General features: G+C 43.4%; 1 protein-coding gene across 1 annotated transcript in view; it reads left to right on the top strand.

The window, feature by feature from the left end:
• Positions 1 to 24,182, top strand: part of SUCLG2 (succinate-CoA ligase GDP-forming subunit beta) — a 255,673-nt gene that overhangs the window by 37,171 nt on the left and 194,320 nt on the right. Inside the window, exon 2 of the mRNA XM_004581600.4 lies at positions 20,938 to 21,079. Within this exon, the coding sequence (XP_004581657.2) occupies positions 20,938 to 21,079 (142 nt within the window). The remainder of the gene's footprint in view (positions 1 to 20,937; positions 21,080 to 24,182) is intronic.

Raw genomic sequence — 24,182 nt, forward strand, 5'->3', positions numbered from 1 at the left:
CCACATTGCCTGTCTTTATCCAGCATGCCCTCTTCCACCTGACGTTGCTCATCCTGATGGATGTCTCCGTCCCTGCTCTGCTCCCTGGATGCCTAGTCCTCAGGAATTATTTTCACTTTTTAAAAAATATTTATTATTTTTATTTAAGAGGCAGATAGTTTTCTTTTAAATTTTTTATTTTTTGTGTTACAGTTCCTTAGGCTCAGGGATTTCCGCTACCACCCTCCTGCACGCCTGCCCCACCAGTGTTTTCCCTTATATTGTAACAATAGTTTAGACCCTCATAGCAGTCACAGGTCCATTGCTCTTCTATTTATGTGTATCTTGACATTGTAAGTAGAGAGAATAGTATAAAGTAGGCCCCTAAAACGAAAGGAGGGGCAAGCAGGATACTCCATTTCAGAATCTTTCCCCTTAGGTGTTAGCTAGCTCACACTGTGTGGACCTGCCTAAGTGGTAGAGCATGCCCTCAGATCCCCACTCTGGTGGCACTTCTTACCTCTCTGAGTTCCTTTTTAATGCTGTTGCATTTCCCCTCGATGGTAGACTTACTGTTCAGTATAGGAATAAAAGAGAGAAGACTAAAACACTCTGCAAGAGAAAACGCAGATTTATTTGCCTTAAGAAACAGAAGAAACTTTTTCAGGTGGCACATGAGGCCAGAACTTGGAATCGGTTGCCTCCATGAGATATTGTTCATGTTACTTTTTGTCTTCCTCTTCCCTAATTTGGGACCTGCTGGCCCTTTATAGAATGTACACAATAGGGGTTGTATTTGAATTGGCTCCCTGCTTCTGTGGGGCACGTCGGTAGCTGAATTCACACTTGCCCCATCTGTGGTCAGGAAGGGTCAGTAGTTGGTTTAAATTTCCCATACCCTCACCTTAGGTGCAGTATTGCCCCCTCTTCCTCTCTTTGGTGTATTCTAAATTGTGTTTTCTCACACTTCATTTTTCTTCAGAGGGGTGGAATTTTTGTAAAATTTGCCCGAAGTCCACTCTTTTTCTCTAAACCCTGCCTTCGGGACCTCTTTTCCTTATAATGATAGACCAGGTGGGAATATTTCGCAATGTCTTTCTTTTTTCTCTAGCAACCCTGAAAAGCTGTAGTGCTTGCTGTTCTTATTTCATATAAATGAACAAGATACAAGGTCACGAGCTAATAGATGGCAGGGTAAAGATTGCCCAGCAAGTCTTCACCCCCTCCATCACTGAAGCTTACCTCTCGGTTATCAGCTCCTGGAGCTGCCATCTGGATATCACAAAGCCTCAATTGCTCTTTATGTGTCAGGTTCTGCATTTGCTGTTAGTTTGCAACAGTTATTAAAATGCAATCATGCCACATAAAATTTTGTTTTAGGTGCATAAAAGACAAATCATTAGAATTAAACTTTCTGCATTCTGCTTAGGTGCTCGGCTTTTCCCCAGTATTAAACGAGAGTGGAGCGTGATCAGGCTGCCGGGACCCAACGTGTGAAATGGTCCCTTGTGCAGGGGTCCTTTTGTCCATGGGTGCTGTGATGAGCTGTGTGTCATCACAGTGCCCTTTTCAAACGAATGACAATATTTCTTCCAGCAGTTCCCTGGAGGAAAATGAATGTCATGCATCCTGCACCATGGTATAAATTTCTCTTTACAGGGATTATTTTTAAAGTTTTCAGTTTATGTTCATCCAGTTTTCAGAAAACTGGCCTTGAATTTAACTTCTGCTTTGTGTCATTCATACAGATGTTGCCTAGGAGATTTTTCCTTTCTTTTCATGAAAGAAACTCAAATTTGCTGCCAGAGAAGAGGCGACTAATTTGATTTGAAAGATTTGGTGTGTTTTTCAGTGTTGTTGTGACATTTTTCTGTAGGATATTGGGGAGGGCAGTATAATTTAATCCTCCAGATTGTGCTTACCTATAAATGAAGATTTTTTTTGGCAGTGGAAATGTGGAGAAAAGGGACATTCTCAATAGTGTTGCCACTGATTTTTCTAATATAAGCTTACGAGTTAGCCATTCCTTAGTGGTATTTTATTCATCATCCAGAACAAAATCTCTTCCTAAACCCAGGGAATGGACTTCGGCTTCCACAGACAGCAATTCTTATTCTGCACAGAGAACATTTGAAATGTCAGAGAGGGTGTCTCGTGAATTTTCCCCAGTGAAGGTCACTCATTTACTACTCTCCAACTCATTTCTTGGGTCTGCCAGTGTGACAGGCTGACCTGCAAGATGGAGTTAGCTCGTGCGTTCAAAACTGCCATAAAGAGGCTATGAGGCGCTTAAAGGTAACTTCCATTAAACGCAAATGCATTCTTAATTATTAGGTGTTATAAGATTGTTAGAGCTTGAGTGGATTGCCTGAAATGAAGTCTGCCTCCTGTAGGCTTCCAACTGTATTGCTCAGAACTTGGCTTTACTTGTTGGAACTGGAGGGGTTGGAAGAAGTTGAGGGCTGTGTCTGTACACTGACACCTGACTGATACTTGACCCATTATGCTGGTAGCAGATGTGCAAGTAGGTTTTTATTGTTTGTTTGTTTTTGATATTTACTTGTTTGGAAAGCGGAGAGAGAGAGAGAGAGGCAGAAAGACACACATGTGCACATACAGAGGAAGGGAGAGATCTGGTCCATACCCTGAAATTACCACAAAGCTGGGACTGAGATAAGTGAAAGCTAAGAGCTTGATACTCTTTCCTCGTCTTTGGTGGCAAGGCACTTGGGTCATCTTATGCCACTGTCCCACGTGTATGCAGGGAGCTGGATCGGAGGTGGGCTAGCTGGGGCTCTGAAATGGGATGCCAGTGTTGTCACAACACCAGCCCCAAGCAGAGGTTACAGAGCACCTTCCCACACTTTCTCTGTCTCCCCGCAGTGCTGGAAGGTCAGATGTTGTGTTTCAATGAATGGCATTTCTCCTTTACTCAGTGTCACAAGCACATTCAAAGTGGAAGTTGGGGAAAAACAAACAAAAAACAATGAAATCAGCTTGTTTCACACTGGTAATGAGTGTGGGCAACATGGGTGATAAAAAAATAAATATTTTCCATTGTTTGAATATTATGAATGATTTCCTCTGGTGGTATGTTTTAAGTATGTGAAATATTTGCCTGGAGTTAGGTGAGCCATTAATAACTTTAGAAAAAATATTTTTTTTTCTCCTGAGTTTGTAAATTAAAGGAATAATCCCTTGGCTATTGTATTCCTGCACTGTTTTAATTTTGTTCATCCCATAGAGATGATTCTTGGAACCCAGAATTGCTTCTGCTACCTTGGAGACTCACTGAAGTGAGTGGATGAGGGGACATATTTACCCACATACATGAATGTAAGCCTACGTCTGGAAAATGGACTAAAGGGCACTTTTATGGTTTTATTTTTTAGGGATTTGCTTTTTAATTTGAAAGAGCAACAGAAGGAGATCTTCTGTCACTTGTTCACTCCCCAAAAGTCTATAGCAGTCGGGGATGGGCACTCTGAAGTCAGGGCTACATTCGGGACTCTCACATGGGTGGCAGGGCCCAAGCACTTGGGACATTTTCTGCTGCTTTCCTAGGCACATATCCAAGGAGCTAAATTGGAAGCAGAGCATCCAGGACTCAAATTGATACCTGTATGGGTTACTCATTTCACCATCACATAGCCCTGGATTTTGTCCTTTTTTTTTTTTTTTCTCCAAGATTTTATTTATTAAAAAGGCAGAGTTATAGACAGGGAAAGAGGGAAGGAAGGAGGAGGGAGGGAAGAGAGAATGATGGGTCTTATAGTCACGTCCCAGATGGCCTCTGCAGCCAGATTTGTACCAAGCTGAAGCCAAGCGCCTGGAGCTCCGTCTGTGTCTCTCCAAGTACCTGGGCTGTCTTCTGCCTCCCCAGGCACACCAACAGGGAGCTGCGCGGAAAGCAGAACAGCTGACACTAACGAGTGCCGCAAGCCAGTGGCAACCCAACTTACTGTGCACCGGGAAAAGTCACTGGTCTTGAGTGACTTTTCTAAAACTGCATTTAATCTTACTCCTCTTAAAACTCTGCGAGAGTGAGTCTAAACTCTAGCCTTGACTTCCAAGCACCTGAATAATGATCTCGTCCATACCCGTTCAGTCTTCCATTGTCATCTCATCCTTCCCTGCCAAGGACCATGAGATTCTCTGGCCTCGGCCCACCATGCTTCCCCTCACCTGCTTACACCCTTTGTATCTTCAGGTCCCTGCACCGGTTCCGTTTCCTTCTGGGGTCCATCAGTGTGAGGTTGACTTGGATAATTCATCACGTGTGCTTTATTCCCTTCATAGCACTCTAATCACGTGCCTCAGTTATGTGTTTGTGACTTTCATCCCTGCCTCCTCTTTTAGGAACAGAGGTTTTCTGATGGCAGAGAACATGTCTGTGCTCTGTACTTCTAGTTCTGGTTATCAAATACCATGGCTGCCACATAGAAACACAGTGGAAAATTGTTGAATGAGTGGACAGTGTTGTAAGTTCTGCGTCTGCTCTTGGTAGGAGCATGTTTTCATTTATTCTGTGGCTGTAGCAGAATACCTCAGGCTGCTCATTTATAATGGAGATAAATTTATTTCTTACTGTTTTGGAAGCCGGAGAGCCTAAGAACAAGGGGCGGCTTCTGGTGAGAGAGCCTAGAGCAGGCAGGGATGAAAGTTCTATTTTTTTTTTTTTTTTACATCAAAATAAGCTCACACTTTAAATTGTATTTTTTACAAACTTTTACTAAATGCCATCATGTGCCTCCTGAAAAATACAAGTAGGAAGTGCAGTGCTCTGCCTCTGAGCAGTTCTGTCACCCTGAACATTCACTTACAGTTCCTTACCTTTTTTTGAGCCTTAATTTTCTCTGAATTAAGTCTGTGCAATGGGTTTCTACCAGTGTCTTTGCTTGTTGATAGAACTGAATGAGGTAATGTTCATCATGTATGTAGGTCAATTTCTGGAACTTTCTTGCCGTTCAATTATGTTCGCTGGTGTTTATTTTGGTTTAAAAATATAAGAATTTGTCTGGAGACCCCAGAAGAATTAATTCTAAATTGAAAACTGATACGATCCAGTTTCTAAATAATCTGAAAAGTGAAATGCCTCTTCGCTGGTGGGACCGATGATCATTTTGTACTAGTGGCTTTTTAAAATTAAAAAAAAAAAAAGATTTATTTTTATGGAAAGGCAGTTATACAGATATACAGAGAGGAGAAGAGACAGAGAGGAAGATCTTCCATCCATTTATTCAGTCCCCAAGCCACTGCAGTGGTCGGTGCTGAGCTGATCTGAAGCCCGGAGCCAGGAGCCTCTTCCAGGTCTCTCATGTGGGTGCAGGGTCCCAAGGCTTTGGGCTGTCCTCCACTGCCTTCCCAGGCCACAAGCAGGGAGCTGGATGGGAAGCTATGCTGCTGGGACACGACCTGGTGCCATATGGGATCCCAGTGCGTGCAAGGCGAGGACTTCAGCCACTTAGGCTACTGTGCCTGGCCCAAGTTTTTTTTTTTTTTTTTTTTTTTTTTAAGATTTATTTTGTTGAATGAGGAGAAGCAGAGAAAGGGAGGGTAGGAGTGTGGGCGGGGGAGAGAGCGAGTGAGCGAGCAAAAGAAAGATATATCTTTAGTATGCTGGTTCACTCCTCAGATGGCCACAGTGTTCAAGGTTGGGCTGGCCGAATCCTGGAGCCTGCAGCTTCTTCTGGGTCTCGTACCTGGTGCAGCAGGGACCCAAATGCCTGGACCATTCTGCTGCTTTTCTTTTTCCAGGCACATGAGCAGGCGGGTGGATTGGGCGTGGAACAGTCAGGACATCCAGCATCAGAGGAGGCAGCTTTACTGTCTTTGCTACAGTGCTGGCCCCAGTGGGTAGTTTAAACAGTTGCTGCTCCCTATGCTTCTGGGGTTGGTGCTCTTGGGGGTCTGCTGCCCGTGCGCATAGTCTGAAGATTTCTAGGAGGAAGATCTCCAGCGTTGTGTCTCCTGACTGGGAAACTTTACACACTTTTCTATTTAATGAAGTTAGTGAAGTTCCACATCCCATCAGCACAGTCTTTGCAGTAACTGCATCATCCTTACCCTCGGTCCCGGTTTGTCATTTGCTTTTTCATTCTTTAAAATAGAAAACAATATTTTGGTGTCAGAAGCCACAGGAGAGGTTTTTGTGTGTGGTAGTTCCAACTCTTTATTTTGATGAGTGATTCATTGACTGAAAAGAAGAAAAAGAAGGTTTTGGGGATGGGATTTGGATCTTGATTTCCAGTTAACCGGCTTGTAGTTGAGTTTGTTCCTTTCTGTTTCTTTAAAAATTGTGTCTGTGGAACAGGGTCTCCTGGCCCAAGCAGATTATAAGGTAAATTTATGGAGCAGAAGCAGCATGTTGTAATTTACGAATTGTGCCAGTAGGAGATTTTTCTGGTTCTTCCTTTTGTAAATTGCTTGTCTCTTTCTGTCACTGTTGAGTGATTCACAATTGAAGTTTAAAATACATGCACAAACACATTTGAAAGGGACGGCAGGGTGCTTGGGCCCTTTTCCTTTCTATCATTTTTTTGGTCTCCTACCAGTTTCATTCTAGATATATAATTTTTTTTTTTAAGATCTATTTTATGTTTATTTGAAAGAGTTGCAGAGAGGCTAGGCGGAGAGAGAGAGGGAGGGAGGGAGGGAAAAAGGGAGTGAGTGAGAGAATTTGTTTATTCATTGGTTCACTCCCCAAATAGCCACAATGGCTGGAGCTGGAGCTGAGTCAATTTGAAGCCAAGTGCAAAAAGCCTCCTCTGGTTTTCCCACCTGATATAGGGGCTCAAGAAATTGAGGCGTGCTCCGCTGCTTTCCCAGGACATGAGCAGGGAGCTGGACCAGAAGTGGAGCAGCTGGGACACCAGTCATTGTCCGTTTGGGATACCATTACTGCAGGCATAGACTTAGCAAGCTATGTCACAATATTGGCCCCTATTCTTGATATGTTTTTATTTTTCTTACCCTTTCTACTTCACCATTAACTAAATGTAGCTTATATTTGTTCCCTTGAACTTATAAAAAGCAAATCATTTATTTGAGACACATAGAGTGCTTCCTTCTGCCAGTTCACTCCCCAAATGCCCACAGGTGTAACCTCAACCCAGGTCTCCCACATGGACGGCAGAAACCCATTAATCACTGTTGCTTCTCACTGTTGCTTAGCAACATCCAGAGTAGTTGGAGGCCTTACTCTAGAATCCCCCCAACCTGACTGCACTCAAAAAAAGCACTCACATCGGGGGAAGGGGGGTGGGGGGTTGCCGGTGGAAAGAAAGTTGTGTCCATTGAAAGCACGGAGCAAAGATCTGGGCAATTGCTGCTCAATTCCTGGGCTCCTCAAGGGGAAGGGCTGAAGATTCTTACAGATTGGGACTGGGAGGTGCATGATCAGCTCGTGTCCAGGTTCCTGGTTGGTCATTGGAGCTCATGAACTCCTTTAGATGCTGTGCTCTTTCGGGAATTTGTGATGAGCTTACAGGCTCCTGTTGGCTTAAAGGTTATGTGAAGATGGCAGTCACATTGTGCTTGGAACTTGAAGTCACTCCATAAACCACCCCAGGACAGCAGTCGCCATTTTCTCATCTATTGGGGAAGCAAATGACTCCTTGAGTTCTGTAATTAACACCTTTTAGGACCAACTGGATCACTCCCTCAAGTCAGTGAAATCCTTTTGACAAAGGACACACAAGGACATTGTGGGCTAGGGGAGACAGATAAGAGGCTGTGGCTTGCCATTATATCATATCATATATCATATCATATATCATATCATATCATAGGGACAGTTTCATCAGGACCTGCAGTATTAGGAAACTGGAGCCAGGTACTCCGATGTAGGCTTAATACCTGATCCTAGTTTACATTTTTTTGATTACCTCTCATGCGCTCGTTTCTGGCAAACCTGCAGTTTTTGACTAATCGTTGTAACCAACTGCTGGATTGGGCCTCACAACATCCTGCACTTCTATAATGGGAAGGCTCATTTTGGCTGCCGCTCGTGCCATCCACGGGGTAGCTAGGATCCTGCTACATCCCTGCTGGAGGTGAAGAGGTCTGCCGCAGGCTGTGGCTCAGGAGTTTCCTTACAGCGTGCGAGGCAGGGATTTCCTAACTGGGCAGTACTCAGCCCCAAGCAGCTCCAGACAAACAGATTGATGTTTCTGAAAGTGAGTCCGTTTGAAGGCCCTGAACTTGAGCCTGAAAGCTGAGAGTTAGCAGCACCAGTACTCACACTTCTGTTCTTTCTTCAGTGCTGGATGATATATTCTCCACTCTATATTCAAAGGATGATCATTTTCCTGTTTATTTAGCATGTTGCCACACTGAAGGAGAAGTTCACATACTGGCATTGTTGCATTTACGCTGAAACAGGAAAGTAGTAGTATTATTTCTCCTAAATGGGATTCCATTTAGTCTTTTTTTTTTTTTTTTTTTTTAGATTTATTTATTTTTATTGGGAAGTCCGATATACAGAGAGGAGAAGAAACAGAGAGGAAGATCTTCCATCCACTGAGTCACTGCCCGAGTGGCTGCAATGGCCAGAGCTGACCAAGACACAGAAGCTTCTTCCGGGTCTCCCACATGGGTACAGGGTCCCAAGACTTTGGGCCATCCTCGACTGCTTTCCCAGGCGACAAGCAGGGAGCTGGATGGGAAGCAGGGCTGCCAGGATTAGTACTGGTACCCATATGGGATCCTGGGCATGCAAGGTGAGGACTCTAGGCTACAGGGCTGGGCCCCCATTTAGTCTTTTTTTCTTTTTTTTTTTCCATCCACTGCCTCACTTCCCAAGTGGCTGCAATGGCTGGAGCTTCGCCAATCCGAAGCCAGGAGTGCAGAGCCTCCTCCGGGTCTCCCCTGCGGGTACAGGGTCCCAAGGCTTTGGGCCATCCTCAACTGCTTTCGCAGGCCACAAGCAGGCATCTGGATGGGAAGCTGGACTGCCGGCATTAGAACTGGCCACCGATAAGGGCATGCAAGCTGAGGACTTCAGCTGCTAGGCTACTGCGCCAGGCCCAGTTTTTTTTTTTTTTTTTTGAAATAGCATGGTGCGATTAAAGTGACTTCTTTATCGCAGCCTGTTGAAATCGAGCAGATCTTTCATTTGATGACACTCGGCATTGGGGCAGATTGAGTTATATCTGTTTTTTCATCTACACCTACGCTTTTATTTGAAGCCCGGTATTTCCTAGGTAACGTGACTAAGGTAGATTTATGGGTGGCAATTTGCATACAGAGCAATCCTGGCGAAAACTAAAACATTACAAGCACTAGCTTTTGGTCTGCCACAGCCCACTGAGCATCTGCCTTCACTGCCGCAGTGTAACGAGAGAGAAATATACTTTCCTCTGCATTTACGGATAATTGCTTGTTTGTATTCCAGAGCCGTCATTCCTGTTGAGAGCTCGAAACGAGGCTTAAGAGGCCCTTCACGTCTAGCTGCATATGGCATTTGTAGCAGCCTGTTACGTTTAAGTAAGGGGGCAAGCCCTTCCTGTTGTGGATAGGATAACGCAGACGTCAGGGTACATCATTGGGTCATAGTCTAGGCCTGATTACTTCCTCTTAATGTTGGTTTTAAGCAGACTGATTGTGCACAAGTAGTCCATGAAATTCCCCTTTAAAAAATGTTGAAGTTATAGCTTAGGTAAAGCTTTTGTTTTTTTGGCTCTACTTTTTTATTGTTATCATAATTTTCTATGATACAGTGTTATAGGGATTCCCCGCCCCCATCCAATTTCCTTGCTTCCTTCCCCTTCTCCCTCCTGCAGCTATTTCCCCCCATATTATTACAATAGTATAATCCTTCAGCAGCAATCACAAGTGTGCCATTCTGCTATTTGAGAGTGTCATGGTATTGTAGGTGTAGGCAATGATGGCGAATCTAGCATGTAATCAAGGCGTAGTCAGTAGTTTCATTGGGAGTCTTTTCATTCAGGAATTGAGATCCGCACTGCAGTGTGTCCTCACATGCCGATGTGCTAGTCTCCATTATACAGTTCATCTATGAGAATATATGCATGTTTACCTATGTATCTATTTGTTTTATATTTTGTATGGAGGTTGCCTTTTATCAGAGAGACATGATATTTGTCCTCTTGGGATTGGCTTATTTCATGGTATAATGGTATATGGCCTCCAGTTGGGACCATTTTGTTGCAAAAGATGTAATCTTACTGGAGTTAGGGGGAACCTCAGTGTGGTTTTTATTTGCATTTCTCTAATACATAGGGAGCCTGAGCATTTTTTCATGTCTGTCAGCCATCTGAATTTGCTCCTTTGGAAAAATGCCTGCCGATTTCCTTCTCCTGTTTTTTCACAGGGGTGCTTTTTTGGCTGTTGTTAGGTTTCTGAAACTCTGAATCCTGGATATTCGTCCGCTATTGGTTGTGTAAGTTCTTCCTGAAACATTTGGTGGAATTCAGCAGTGAAGCCATTCAGTCTTGGGTTTTCTTTGTTGGAGTGGATTTAAATGCTGATTCAATCTCCATTCTGGTTATAGGTCAATTTTGATTTTCAATTGCCCTGTGATTCAGCTTTGGTAAATTGTATGTGTCCGGAAATCTATCCATTTCTTCTAGGTCTTCTGGTTTTGTTGGTGTATATTTTATTGTAATAGTTCCTAATTATTCTATGTGTGTATGAGACATCTGTTGTTATATTTTCTTTCTCATTGCTGATTCTATTGATTGTACCATCTCTCTTTTTTAGTTTTTTTGATTAGTTTGGCTAGTGGGATATCTATTTTTGTTGATTTTCTCAAAGAGTTAGCTCTTTGATTCATTGATCTTACGTATTGCTCTTTTGGTCTATATTTGTTTTGTTTCCTTCCTTATTTTACTTATTTTTTTTTTTTTTGTTAATCTTGGGATTATTTTGCTGTTGATTTTCTAGCTCCTATTGATATATGGTACTTCGTTTACTTTTAGGATATTTTTACTTGTTGGCCTCCAGTTTCACTCCTTGATGGTCTAAGAAGATACGTGTTATGATTTATATATTTTTAAAAACTTTGCTGAGGCTTGTTTTGTGGCCTATAATATGCCCAATCATGGAGAAGGTTCCTTGTACTGATGAAAAATAAGTGCATTCTGTGACTGTCAGATGAAAGGTTTTGTAGGTATCAATTACATCCTTTTGTCCTGTTGTCTGGGTGCACTCTGTGTTTCCTCGCTGAGTTTCTGTCTCGTCGATCTATTGATGTTAGTTGTCTGTTAAAGGCTCCTACTATTGAATTGGAGCTATTTGAGAGTGTTTCTCCCTTAAACTCCATTAATATTTGTTTCACGTAGCTATGTGCCCTGACATTTGGTGCATATAGATTTATTATCATGATTTCCTCTTGCTGAATGGATCCTTTAATCATTATGTGGTATGCTTCTTCATCTCTTAATACTTTTCATGTCAAAGTCTATATTAGCTGATATTAGAATGCCTAAACCAGCTCGTTTTTTCTTTCCATTAGCCTGGAATATCCTTTTCCATCATTGCACTTTCAGTGTCTGCATTTCATTGTTGGTGAGCTTTGTCTCCTCTAGGTGACAGATAGATGGGTCCTATATTTTGATCCAGTCTGCTAATCTATGTCTTTTGATTGATGAGTTTAAGCCGGTTACATTCAGAGCTAATTTTGGCAGGCAGTGATTTGGTCCTGTCATTTTAGCAATGGGTTTCTCATTGTTTGATTTAGGTTTCTATATGGGTTTATTGAGCTGTTCTGTACATTGACCTTTGGTTTTAGTAGGTGTTATTCTCTTTCTCTGTCCTAGCTTATCTTTAAGCAACATTTGTAGGGCAGATCTTGGAGAGGTGATCTGTCGAAGTTTTTGTTTGCTTTGGAAGTCTTTTATTTCATTTTCAAATACAAAGGAATGTTTTTCTGGGTGTGTTATTCTGGGCTGACAGTTTCTTCTTTTTGCTGGAATCTGTTGGCAATTAGATCTAGGGGAAACCTAGAACAATTTTGGGTGAACCCGTGAGATGCCAAGTTGGTATTTTCCCAGTGGGGCCAGAGCAGTGTTTAGGTGGAAGTGAGTTCTGCCCTGTCTTAGCACAGACACAGCTTGCTGCTGTTTTTCCCCCGGGGACTTTGCTGCAGGACTCAAAATGGCACCCATGTGGCACTGTTGATGGTCTGGGCCATGAAATCCCTACCCCCAATCCCCGTACCTACACTTGTGATTGGATTAAAAAATCAGCAGGGCCTGCACTGTTGTGGCTGGACTCATTTCCTGCTTTCTTGGTAAACTCCCCTTTGTCCCTGACTGCTGCTGGTGGAACTGTACTTGCTGTTCGCTGCAGCACGGTTCCACCATCTCTGATCCTCACCCATCTTCAAGTGTCTCTCTGCTAGCGTCTTGGGATTGTGCTCTCTCTACTTCATCTCTGCTGATCCTTCTCCATCCATGTGAATGTGTCTTCACCCTAGTTTGCCATCTTGCTCTCCCCTAGGTTATATCCTTCTGGTGTGCCCTGGCTGAGCTTACTGGCACTGGCTTGGTATCCCGGATGGATATGTCGACTTGTATGCAGGCCTGTGTTTAGAGCATGCGGAATGCCCCTTTGAGTGTGGGTGGACGTGTTGTCTCAAATGGAACTGTTGATGTGCTTTGTATGTTGTTCTCTGTCTTGTTGGTTTGCTTTGATGATACTGATAACATTGTTACTTGGAGACTATCATCAGCGGCTGCTGTAACAGTTCACTTCCAAGCTCTCAGTGGTGCATAGAGGAAAGATTGTTTTTCTCAGCTTAGGCACATTAGGTCAGGTGATCCCAGGGCAGCCGTGTCCTCCAGAGAGTGACTGAGCGATCTAGACTGCTGCTGCCTTCTGATTTCCCAGCACAGGTGACTTTCAGGTCACTGCAGGGAACAGGAAGTGTACTAGAGGCTTGGTTTTTCATATCCGCTTGAAGTCTTCACACATTCGCGGAGAGAACTGAGATGTTGGAGAAATTCTGTGTTGTTACACATATTTTAATGTTTCATGGACATTTACGCCTCAATTTGTGATGAATGAACCAATCATACCTTAAAATATTGAGAATATTTTGAGTATACCTAGCCTACCAAATGTCATAGCTTAGCCTAGCTTACCTTAACTGTGCTCACACTCTTTATATTAACTTACTATTGGGCAGAATCTCCTAATGCAGAAACCATTTTATAGTCCAGTGTTGAGTATCATGAAATCCATCAAATACTGTACTGAGATTTTGAAAAACAGAATGGTTGAGGAAGTATGCTTTTGCAACATCAGACCTTTGAGAAATAGCAAATTGAATCATTCTAAGCCAGCGACCATGTGTGCTTCATGCGCCCAGTCTCCTGTTTGATAGGCATTTGGGGCATTTCCAGCCTGTGCTTTTTGTTCTGCACAGTATCACCTAGAAGATCCTGTTATGTGTATCTACTAGATGCTTTGTGGGAATAGATAATCAAGAAGTAGACTTCCTTGGTCAGAGGATGTGGGTGTTCTGTTTTCAGAAATGCTGCCAAACTGTGTTTGAAGGTGTTTGCACCAGTGTCTTACTTGGGTGGGTATTGTATGCCAAGCCTGTTTTACCTTCCCCTCAACAGTGACAGGATCAAGCTTTAATCCCCTTACTCCCCACCTTTGCTAACAGTCCCTTCATCACTTGAGACAGAATGACTTCTCTTGGGTGTTTGAATTTGGGTTCTCCTGGTTAGCTGTGAGTATCGGGTCCTAATCCTCCTGAGTGCTTCCTTCTGACTGAGGCTGAACTGCTGAGCACAGTGAGGCTGAAGCCGGAGGAGCAAGTGCAGAGCCAGCGGGAGGGCAGGTGTGCTCATGGATTTTCCTTTGAGGGGCGCCCTGCTCACATCTTTCTCTGTGCCCTTTATTGATTTGTCTCCCTGTGGTGCTATTTCTGTAGTCTCTACACCTCTAATTTTAAAACCATGGGGATAAGGATGATTTCTCAGTCGTGTCATTTTATTCTGGGTAGCTGTCTAATTCTGTGTTTTGAGTTTTCTTGTGAATTTTTGCCCGCTTAGTCATTGTCTTTTTATCTCTTGGTTCTCTTTGTCCCTCTCCTCATTTTTCATTCTTTTTCTTCTGAGTTTGCTCCCTTGTTCCCACAGGCCCTTAAATCTTGATGTGCTGCTTTTCTTTTAAGTTGGCTTTTCGCCTTTCTTTCCAAACTTAGAAACACTTGCTCTGTCAAAGGCAGGCAGATGGGAAGGGAGTGGCACAGGTCATTCTGAGTCCATGGGGCGCTGAGCCTAGGAGCCCAGCTGCCCCAGCTGATTTGAGTATGAGGCTGCTCTAAGATGCTCACTTTGCCAAAATCCCTATGAAGAAAAGGAAAGAGAGCGGAAGTTAGTCCAGTTTTTATCCTGCCCCTGGCTCCCTGTTAAGACCCCCGTGTAAGGCCATTCCTCTACTTAGGTTCACAGAGATGTGACCACTGAGTACCTCATGAATTCTTGGAACCCCAGTATATGAAACATGGGATAATAAATTTGCCTGCTCATTTAATACATTTTAGTAAGGGGAAGATAATTAGTTGTGGGAGTTGTTAGAGCCAGTGGAAGGCACACAGGGTGGAGAGGTGACACAGATTGATAACTTCAGGTGTCCATGCAAGCCAGTGGTGGAAGTGGAGGTCACAGCCGGGGCTGTGGTGAGAGCTGGGATAATTGAAGGAAGGATTGTGCAAAGGCACCAGGCCTGTCAGAGGAGTTGGCAGCTGTTGTCAGAGATCCGCCATAGCCTGCCATCTGACCCCACTGTCCAGCTTCTGAAGTCCCATGAGGCAAGGAGCGTGAGGAATGTAGCTAAGGGGAAAGAACAAATACAGTCCTGCCTCTGTCTCCACCATTTTCTTTTGGGAGGCTTTGGTCACCTGTGGTCAACCATGATCTCAAAATGTTAACTGGGGAATTACAGAAACGATGTCTGTGGTTCAAATAAATTTCATTAGAGCACATTGTTCAACTTGTTCTGTTTGTTATTAGCTGCTGATGATCTCTTACATGTCCTGTATCATAAGTTAAACTTTATCACAGGTCTGTATTAAAGGAACAAACAACATAAGTAGCTTTTGGTGTACTGCCCATGGTTTTAAGTAGACCCTGGAGCCTGGAAATGGAAGCCCTGTGGATAAGGGAGTCTCCTCTACCTGTCAGAAACAAGATATATTTTTTTGAAGATTTATTTATTTATTTAAAAGTCGTATTTGTGGCAGAGACACATAACTCTTCTATTTACTGGTCCACTCCACAAATGGCTGGAGTGGCCAGGGCCAAGTCAGGCCCAAACCAAGGGCAAGGAGCTTCATCTGGCTCTCCTACATAGGTGGCAGAGAACACATGGACCATTTTTTTTTTTTTACCTCTTTTCCAAGACCAAGAGGGAGGGAGTGGGATTGAAGTGCAGCAGCCAGGACTCAAACTGGCACCTATAAGGGATCATAGGCAGCCACTTTGCCCGCTGTGCCACAGTGCCAGCCCCAAGGGACAGATAAACATTCAACTCCCATTTTAAGGATGTTTAAACATTTGTTTTTGTTTATTTGAAAGGCAGAAAGTGGAGTGGGCAGGAGGACAAGAAGAAAGAGAAAAAGAGATCTGTCTGTTAGTTTACTAACCAAATGCTCAAAATAGCTAGGGCTAAGGCAGGCAGAAGCTGGGAACTGAGAAGGCAATTTGAGCTCTCAGTTGAGTGTCAGGGACTCGCTCCCTCGGGTTGTCATGTGCTATCTCCAAAGGTACACACTAAGAAAGCTGAAATCAGGAGAGGAGCTGGTTCTCCTACCTGGGCACCCCGTCTCAGAATCAGAGCGTCCCGAGTGGCGTTTTAATTACTGTGCCTGTCCCTAAAGTAAGATTTTACTTCTTATTTTTCATGAAGATTTTTAAATTTAAAGAAGGAGTTAAAGATAGAGGCAGAAAGATAGATAGATAATCTTTATCTGCTCATTCACTCCCTAGATGATTATAATGTCTGGGGCTGGGCCAAGCCAAAGCCAGGTGCCAGGAGTTTCATTTGAGTCTCCCACATGGATGCAGAACACCAAGCAGTTGGGCCAGTCTTCTGCTGGTGTATTAGCAGGGAGTTAGATTGGCAGTGGAGCAGCTAGGACTAGAACCTGCACCATATGGGATGCTGGCATTGCAGGCAGCAGCTGAACCCACTATTACTGGCCCCTGAACTAGGCCTTTGACAGGAGTAAAGATGTCCTTCTACCCTGTGGTACCTAGGGACCACACCTGTTCACATCTCCACGTCCTTTCTTGCCCAAATCTGCAGGAGTTATGTTTTTTTCTTCACATGCTCTGCCAGAATTTTATGAATAGGCTGTTCTTGGTAAACTTTGGTCTTCTAGTGACAGGGACAGTATCTACTTTAGCTTTTTTAATATACATTTATTTTAATTTTAAAGGCAGTTTTCATAGAGAGAAGGAGAGATACAGAACTCTTCCTTCATTGGTTCATTCCCCAAATGGCACAGTAGCTGGAGATGAGCCCACCTGAACCTGGGAGCCAGGAATTTCCTTCAAATTTTCCATGTGAGTGCAGAGTTCGAAGGACTTGGGCCATTCTCTGCTGCTTTCCCAGATCATTAGCAAGGAGCTGGATTAAAAGTGGAGCAGCCAGGAAAAGAACTGGTGCCCCAGGACTGGTGCGATAACTCAGCTGGCTATTCCTCTGCCTGCAAACATTGGCATCCTGTATGGGTGCCTGTTCAAGTCCAGGTCACTCCACTTCTTACCCAGATCCCTGCCAGTGTTCCTGGGAAAGCAGCAGAACACAAACCAGATCCTTGGGCTCCTACACCCATGTGGGACATGTGGGAGAACTGGAAGAAGCTCCTGACTCCCAGCTTGGATGAACTAAGGTGTGACCATTGTGACCATTTGGGGAGTGAATCAGCAGATGAAAGATTGATTTGTTTCTTCTCTCTGTAAATCTGCCTTTCCAGTAAAAATAAATGAACCTTAAAACATACACTCAAAATGGTGTCTGTACAGGGTGCTGGTGCTACGGGTTAAGAATTAGCTTGGTACACCTCAGGCTGTATCACTAAGGGGATTCTTGGAATGTGGGGCCAGAATACAAACACAGGGAACCAACAGAATGTGACAGCGGTCAGTACTACTGGTCAGAAAACCATACTGTTTCACTGCTGCATATCATATTGGACAACTGAGGTGACCTTCAGGCGGTTTCCTAGCTCCTAAGATTGTTTAGTCAGGACAGACTAGATTGTGTTGATAGACTAGGCTCTGTGTCAACCTCATGGCCAATCACCTGGGATCCTTCTGTCCTCACTGTGTCTCCTTACTGACTGATCTGCTGCCACCTTAAATATTGTCTTTCTCATTTCCGTGTTAGAGAGATCTTGAGGTAAGTGAGAGTGAGCACGGGGTAATGGTGGTGGTGTCGCACAGTAGATATACTTGCAACTTAATTGGCTAGGACTTGTTATATGACCTCACTTAACTTCAACTGGGGCAAGAAAGTGCCTGGGGACAAGAGTGGACATACTGGTTGATACTGGATATACTTGGCTATGGGGAGATATGATAATGCTTGATATATGGGATTGTGTTTAACCATTACATAATGTGATTGCTTGTTATAATGCCTGTGCATGCATTAGTAGACATATAGGTAGTAGGTACATACTCTTAGTAGACAGATAATACTGTAGACAGATAATTTAGTAGTTTATTTAATTTAGACACATAATCACTGCTAATATTCAGAAGTTTATCTTTCATTCCCAGTGTACCTTCTACCATTGCTTGCTTAACAAAATTTTCCTTATGTTTTTTATGCCTCTTGAAAATGGAAAAGTAGAGTTCAATTGTTTCTCTCTAGCATGGATTCTGTTTATTTGAGAGGCAGCGAGAGAAGATAACGGAAGAGAACAGAAGAGAGCTCAGAAACTCCCATCTGCTGGTTAACTCCCCAGATGCTCGCAGCAGCCAGCACTGAGCCGGGCCAAAGCTGGGTGCTGAGAATTCAATGCAGGACTCCCTCATGGGTGGCAAGAAGCCAACTGCTTGAACCATCACTGCTGACTCCCACCATCAGTATTGACAGGAAGTTGGAATTCAGAGCCAGGGTGGGGATTGGCTCTGCAAAGCACTGCCAGATATATGGGAGGCAGGCATTTTCACTCGTGTCTTGACTTCTGTGTCAGCTGTTCACTCTAGCACAAATTCTTAATAAGTGGAGTTGACTTAATGACGTTTTACACTTCGGGGACTCTGCTTTGCCAAATTCTGGATTGGCCCAAGATAGACGATTGTTCTGTAAGAGGATTGCTTTGTGAAGGGTTGAGTGTCAACAGTGGCTTTGGGACTGTGCTCTCAGTCTTGTTTTTCAGTTTAAGAGTAGTAGTCTTTTAGCTGGCTTTCATTTGAGTCAATGTAGAGAAAGAGTCAATATGTATTATATGCCTATGAAGCTGGACTCCAGATCGATTGCAATTAGCTTGCAGCAGATTGCATTAACATAGCTAAAATTAATACAGTTAGTGTTCTGATGAAAAGGAATTGACCACAGCCACACTGTGTTTTTTTTCTTAGTCCCACTGAACTGTGCTTTTCAAACTGTATTTTGTTCTTCTTTGGCTAATGGCTTTAAATTGGTATGTCAACACGGACTTAATCCATCGATCCTTCCCACTTACCTTTTATAAGCGATCCCAGATAATGGCACATCTGTAACATTTAATGTTTTCTTTCATTAAGTAACTTTTACTAAATGCCTTAAACTTGTACTTTTCTCGTTTTGTTACGTGATGCGCTATTGAGACTATTAAGTCTACATGTACCCTTGTTTGTGAAGTTTTGTTTTTCAAATTACTAGCCTTAAAAAACTCAGAAGTGGAGTTAAGTATTATACAGCTAGCAAACAAAAGGCAAAGGAGCCCCACTTGTTTCACAATTTATTTTTTTCTCCAGCATTTTTTTCAAAAGATGAAATAACAAGCAACTTCAATATTCAAAACATGATTATCAATATTATAAAAATAGAAGAGCTCCTTTTAGGTTAGGTCATGTCAAAATAAATATTGTACAAATTGACATAGACTAGGCTTTTTTTTTTTTTTTTATTTGTACGGGACTACTATTTTTAGAGGTGGTCAGTTTCTGGGAATGAAAAGTTGCTTTTATCCAGGTCGAAAAAAGCAAGGTTTATTCATTTTACTGTCTGGTCTGTCTTTAGTATCTTCCATATGCCAAGTACCATTGTGTTTTCCTAAATATACTAAGAAGTTTCGAACTCTCTCTCTTCCCTTGGTGTAGTTGTAGAGTGTAAGTGTCTATTTGGAATTTCCCTTGTTACAAAGAACTCCAGGGACTTCAAAGGAAAATGACTATTTAAGCGAGACCTGAGAGCTGATGTTTCCCTTTGATGAACTGCCAGGAACCTTGGTTTTGAAGTTTGTCTGGTGCTGCCTTGATATCCACCAAGGTCTCTGATAGAAGTAGCTGTGGCATGGGGTTAGCATGGTGGTGTAACAGGTTAATCCTCTATCCATGGCTCCAGCTCAGATACTGGCTGCTTTGCTTCCGATCTAGCTCCCTGCTTATGACCTGGGTGGGAAAGCAGCAGAGTATTGTCTAGGACTTTGTGCCCAAGTACTCATGTGGGAGACCTGGAAAGAGGCTCCAGGCTCCTGGTTTTCTCTTGGCTCAGCTCTGGCTGATGTAGCTATTTGGCAAGTAAACTAGATAATGGAAGATCTCTCTCCCTCTTCTCTTCTTCCCCTCACCAAGTCTCCCATTCCTTCTCTCTCTATATCTACCTTTCAATTAGAAATAAAGACAATAAAAAGAGCTAGTTAGAATACATACAGGTGATCTCTTACATGTTGGCAGTCCTGTGATTCCTTTGTGTGATCTATTTTTCAGTTTGTATTAATGACATTGTTACCCTGCCTCTTCTAAAGTAGTGGTTTCTTTGTGCCGTGATTCATGTGGAAACAAAGCGGTTCATTTTTTTTTCCCTCTTCCAAATGGGGCTTTTGAGTTTGTTAGGAAATGCTCCCCCCGCCCCCGCAAAAGTAATTTATTTCCGTGTGTGTGTGTGTGAAAATACAAATTTTGCTTTGAAGAGGTGACAGGAATTTTGAAATACACTGGATAAGGGAGAACATTTAAATCAAACTACAGTGACATGATATCACTGCTAAGTTATCTGTCATCAAACAAAGCAAAAAAAAAAAAGGGGGGGGGGTAACTAATTTTGGCCAAAATGTGGAGAAATTAAAACTTTTATACACTGTTGGTATAAATGCCAATGGTTTCATCACACACACAGGGTTTTTGGGTGTTCTAAAATAAACGTCTTTTAATTCCCTTTCCCCACGAGCTGTTTAAGCACCTTTGCATCATTGTAGTACAGGGTCAGAATGAGGAAGTTCGCACCATTAAGTTTCTGTTCATCTAGTGATTTTAGTTTTTAGACTGTATGCATTAGTCAGTTGTCATAGTTTCTTTAATACCTGGTTTTCATTATGTATGTGTTTGTATAGTTATCCTTAAAATTTTTGATTAAAAAATAGTATTGACAATGAGGTCCTTGTGTCGTGTGTCAGATTGCCGGCATTCACATCCTGGATTTCCTCTCAGTGCTGGCTTCCTGATGATGTGCAGCCTAGAAGTCTCTAGTAGCGAAGTCACTGCCACCTGTGTGGGAGACCCGGCTTGAATTCCAGGCTTTGGCATTGTCCAGTCTAGTCTGGGCTGTTGCAGCCATTTCAGACGTGAACAGTGGTCAAGAGCTCTGGCTGTCTCTCTGGCTTTCCAATAAAGTAAACATGAAAGATGAATAAGAATAAGGAATTGGCATAGGTTACCTTTGCCTGGCTGATCGCCAGGACTGATGTATTTATAGAATACAGGCTGCTTAGGTTGGCTGTTCTTGTTTCTTATGAGTGTTCTCCCTCGTTCCCTCCATCTGTAGGCGGTTCAGCTGACCTCCAAAAGATGGCTCAACCTGCAGGAGTATCAGAGCAAGAAACTCATGTCTGACAATGGAGTGAGAGTGCAACGGTTCTTCGTGGCAGACACTGCCAGTGAAGCTCTTGAGGCTGCTAAAAGGCTCAGTAAGTGAATTTGGATCAGGCACAACATACCCGCGGTAGCAGCAAATCCCTCTGTCGTTCCTTGTTGCGGCTCAAGGGACAGATGCTGGTGAGAGCTTTGCATTGCCAGAGCAGACGAGTCCGGTTAGGAAAGCGTGATTCTTTTATATGACATAGCAGTACATGGGATGTCACTGTCTGGTGTTTTATTCTGAGTTTGTACTCATTGTATCTCAGCTGCAGTTTAGCAGCTGGGACTAAGATGGTTATGGCTGAAAGGGGTAGTGTGGGGAAGCCCATTCGTTGCAGGATGGGTTAACATCTCTTTAGAAACCTCTGAGAACCTGGGTGAGCTCCCTGTGAGTGACAAGGGAAAGGGCGCATGTTATGTCCTCCCAGGTGCTGGCTGTGTAACCTGGCCTGCAGGTCTTCTCCTTTTCCTGGCTGTGGATCAGAGCTAACGGTGTTCATCTCTAAGGCCTGCTATGAGCCCCTCAGAGAAGCTGCTGTACATTGTTGTGGTAGAAAGGCCACCTCATTTTTCCCTCTTCACAGGTTGAGAATTTAGGAATCAGATCCTGCTGCCTGCTTCTGCTTGACTGTGACTTCCAGTGCTGTGCAGGTTGCCTTGTTGTCACTCTGGAGATATAATGGGAACCAATTAAGCATTTTTAAAGTTTGTGATAGGCATAATGGGAAAAATGAAAAGAGTAACCAGCATTGTGGTCTAGAGGTTTAAACTTCCATCTACCACTGCATCATTCATATGGGAGCTGACTGAAGTCCTGGCTGTTCCACTTTTCATCCAGCTTGCTACTACGGTGTCTGAAAAAGCAGTGAAATGTGGTCTAAGTACCTGGAGCCCTGCACCCACATGGAAGATCTGAACGAAATTCCGGGCTTGAGCCTTCAGCCAGGTTTAGCCCAAGTCATTGTAGTCCTTGGGGAGTGAGCAGATGGAAGAGTTTTCTGACATTGCCTTTCAGAAAATTAGTTTTTTAAAGATTATTTTTATTAAAAGGTAGAGATAAAGATTATCCATCTGCTGATTCACTCCTGAAATTACTGTTCAGCTCAGAGCTGAGCCAATCTGAAGCCAGGAGCCTGGAGTATCCTTTGGGTCTCCCTTGTGGGTGCAGGGTCCCGAGGCTTTGTGCCCACCTTGACTGCTGTCCCAGGCCACAAGCTGGGAGCTGGATGGGACATGGAGCAGCTGAGACAGGAGCCAGCATCTACAAGGGATCCTGGCACTTGCAAGGTGTGGATTTAACCATTGAGCCATCGTACCTTGCCCATACATACATCTTTTTTAAAAAGAAAAAAAAATGAAATGGGTGAAATTAATTTAGTCATATCTGAACCATAGTTCAGCACGTAATTGATAAATTTAAAAATATCATGGGGCATTTTAATTCTTTTTCTGCCCAAATTTTAACAACCCTTGGTGTATATCTTACAAGCAGTACATGTGTTTTCAAACGATTGTATTTTTGTTTGTGTGACTAACGTCTGTATTTGAAAGGCAGAGTGATAGGGAGGGAGAGTCAGATGTTCCATCTACTCATTCTCTCCTCAAGTGGTCGCAATGACAGGGGCTAGCTCAGTGTGAAAGCAGAAGCCTGGAATTCCACGTGGGTCTGCCCCGTGCGAATAGGGGCCCAAGCACTTGGATCATCTTCTGTTACTTTCCCAGGCCCTTTAGCAGGGAACTGGATCCGAGGCAGAGCTTCCATGCATTTGAAGCAGCACACCGATATGTGATACTGGCATCACTAGCTGTGACTTAACCCACCATATTATCACATTCAAAGTACTCTGCTGGCTTGTGGCCGGTGGCTGCTGTGTAGGGCAGTGCAGATATGGGCCACCAGAGGGATTTGCATGGGCGTTCTTTGCTTGATCCTTTGGACTGCAGTTGTTTCCCAGCAAAAACAACAGAAAATCTGCTCACTGGTCTTGTCCAGGTTCCTGTAATAATGATTCCGAGTGTGACATGAAGGCTGGCTGTATTTTGCAGTATTTTCTATTTTCTATGCTTTTTTAAAATTTTTTATGAAAAAGCATTCAGGTACCTGCTGCTCATTGTTGTTTTGTTTCTACCAGCTGCCAGTAGTCCGACTATCTTCTCTGTTAGATCCACTGAGATGTGTATTTATTATTTGTTTGGGCCAGCATTTATTGACAAGCGCACATTGGGCAGTTTGGATACTTCTGTGAAAGTTTAGAGATCTGTCTTTCTTCTTAGGATCTTCATTTGGGAAATAAACTGATGATTTTAAGATGTTAAATGCAGCAATTGAGAGCAATTTCTATTTTAAGGAATTATCAAAGTCAGTTTTTTTCAAAGATTTATTCATTTTATTACAGCCAGATATACACAGAGGAGGAGAGACAGAGAGGAAGATCCTCCGTCCGATGATTCACTCCCCAAGTGAGCCGCAACGGGCCGGTGCGCGCCGATCCGAAGCCGGGAACCTGGAACCTCTTCTGGGTCTCCCATGCGGGTGCAGTGTCCCAACGCATTGGGCCGTCCTCAACTGCTTTCCCAGGCCACAAGCAGGGAGCTGGATGGGAAGTAGAGCTGCCGGGATTAGAACCGGTGCCCATATGGGATCCCGGGGCTTTCAAGGTGAGGATTTTAGCCGCTAGGCCACGCCGCCGGGCCCCAAAGTCAGTTTTTATAGTGAGGGTGGGGAACAGCCCTAAACATGGAGGGCTCCAGGTTTAATAAACTGAGTACCTTTTCACAAATAAACATCATTTTTGTTTTAAACTCTTGTGATCTGGGCAAAGGGATATGAGAGCTAGGAAATGGAATCTTGAAATTGCTCTCTGATTTTTGTTTTCCTGATTCTTGCCTTTCCTTTATTTTGTACTTATTTGAAAGAAAGGAAGAGAACATTTTTTCCTGTGCTGATTGACTCTCCAAATTCCCACAGCAGATGGAGCTGGTCCAGGCCAAGGTTGGGAACCCGGAACTCTGCCTGGGTCTCCCACCTATGTGTCAGGACCCAATTATTTAAGACATCACATATTATTTCCCAAGGTATACATTAGCTTGAAGCTAGGGGGGGAGTGGTGCCAAGAATTGAAGCTAGGCATTTCCTTATGGGGTGCAGTTATT

The sequence above is a fragment of the Ochotona princeps genome, chromosome 21 (genome assembly GCF_030435755.1).
Source record: "Ochotona princeps isolate mOchPri1 chromosome 21, mOchPri1.hap1, whole genome shotgun sequence".
NCBI classification, from domain to species: Eukaryota; Metazoa; Chordata; class Mammalia; order Lagomorpha; family Ochotonidae; genus Ochotona; species Ochotona princeps.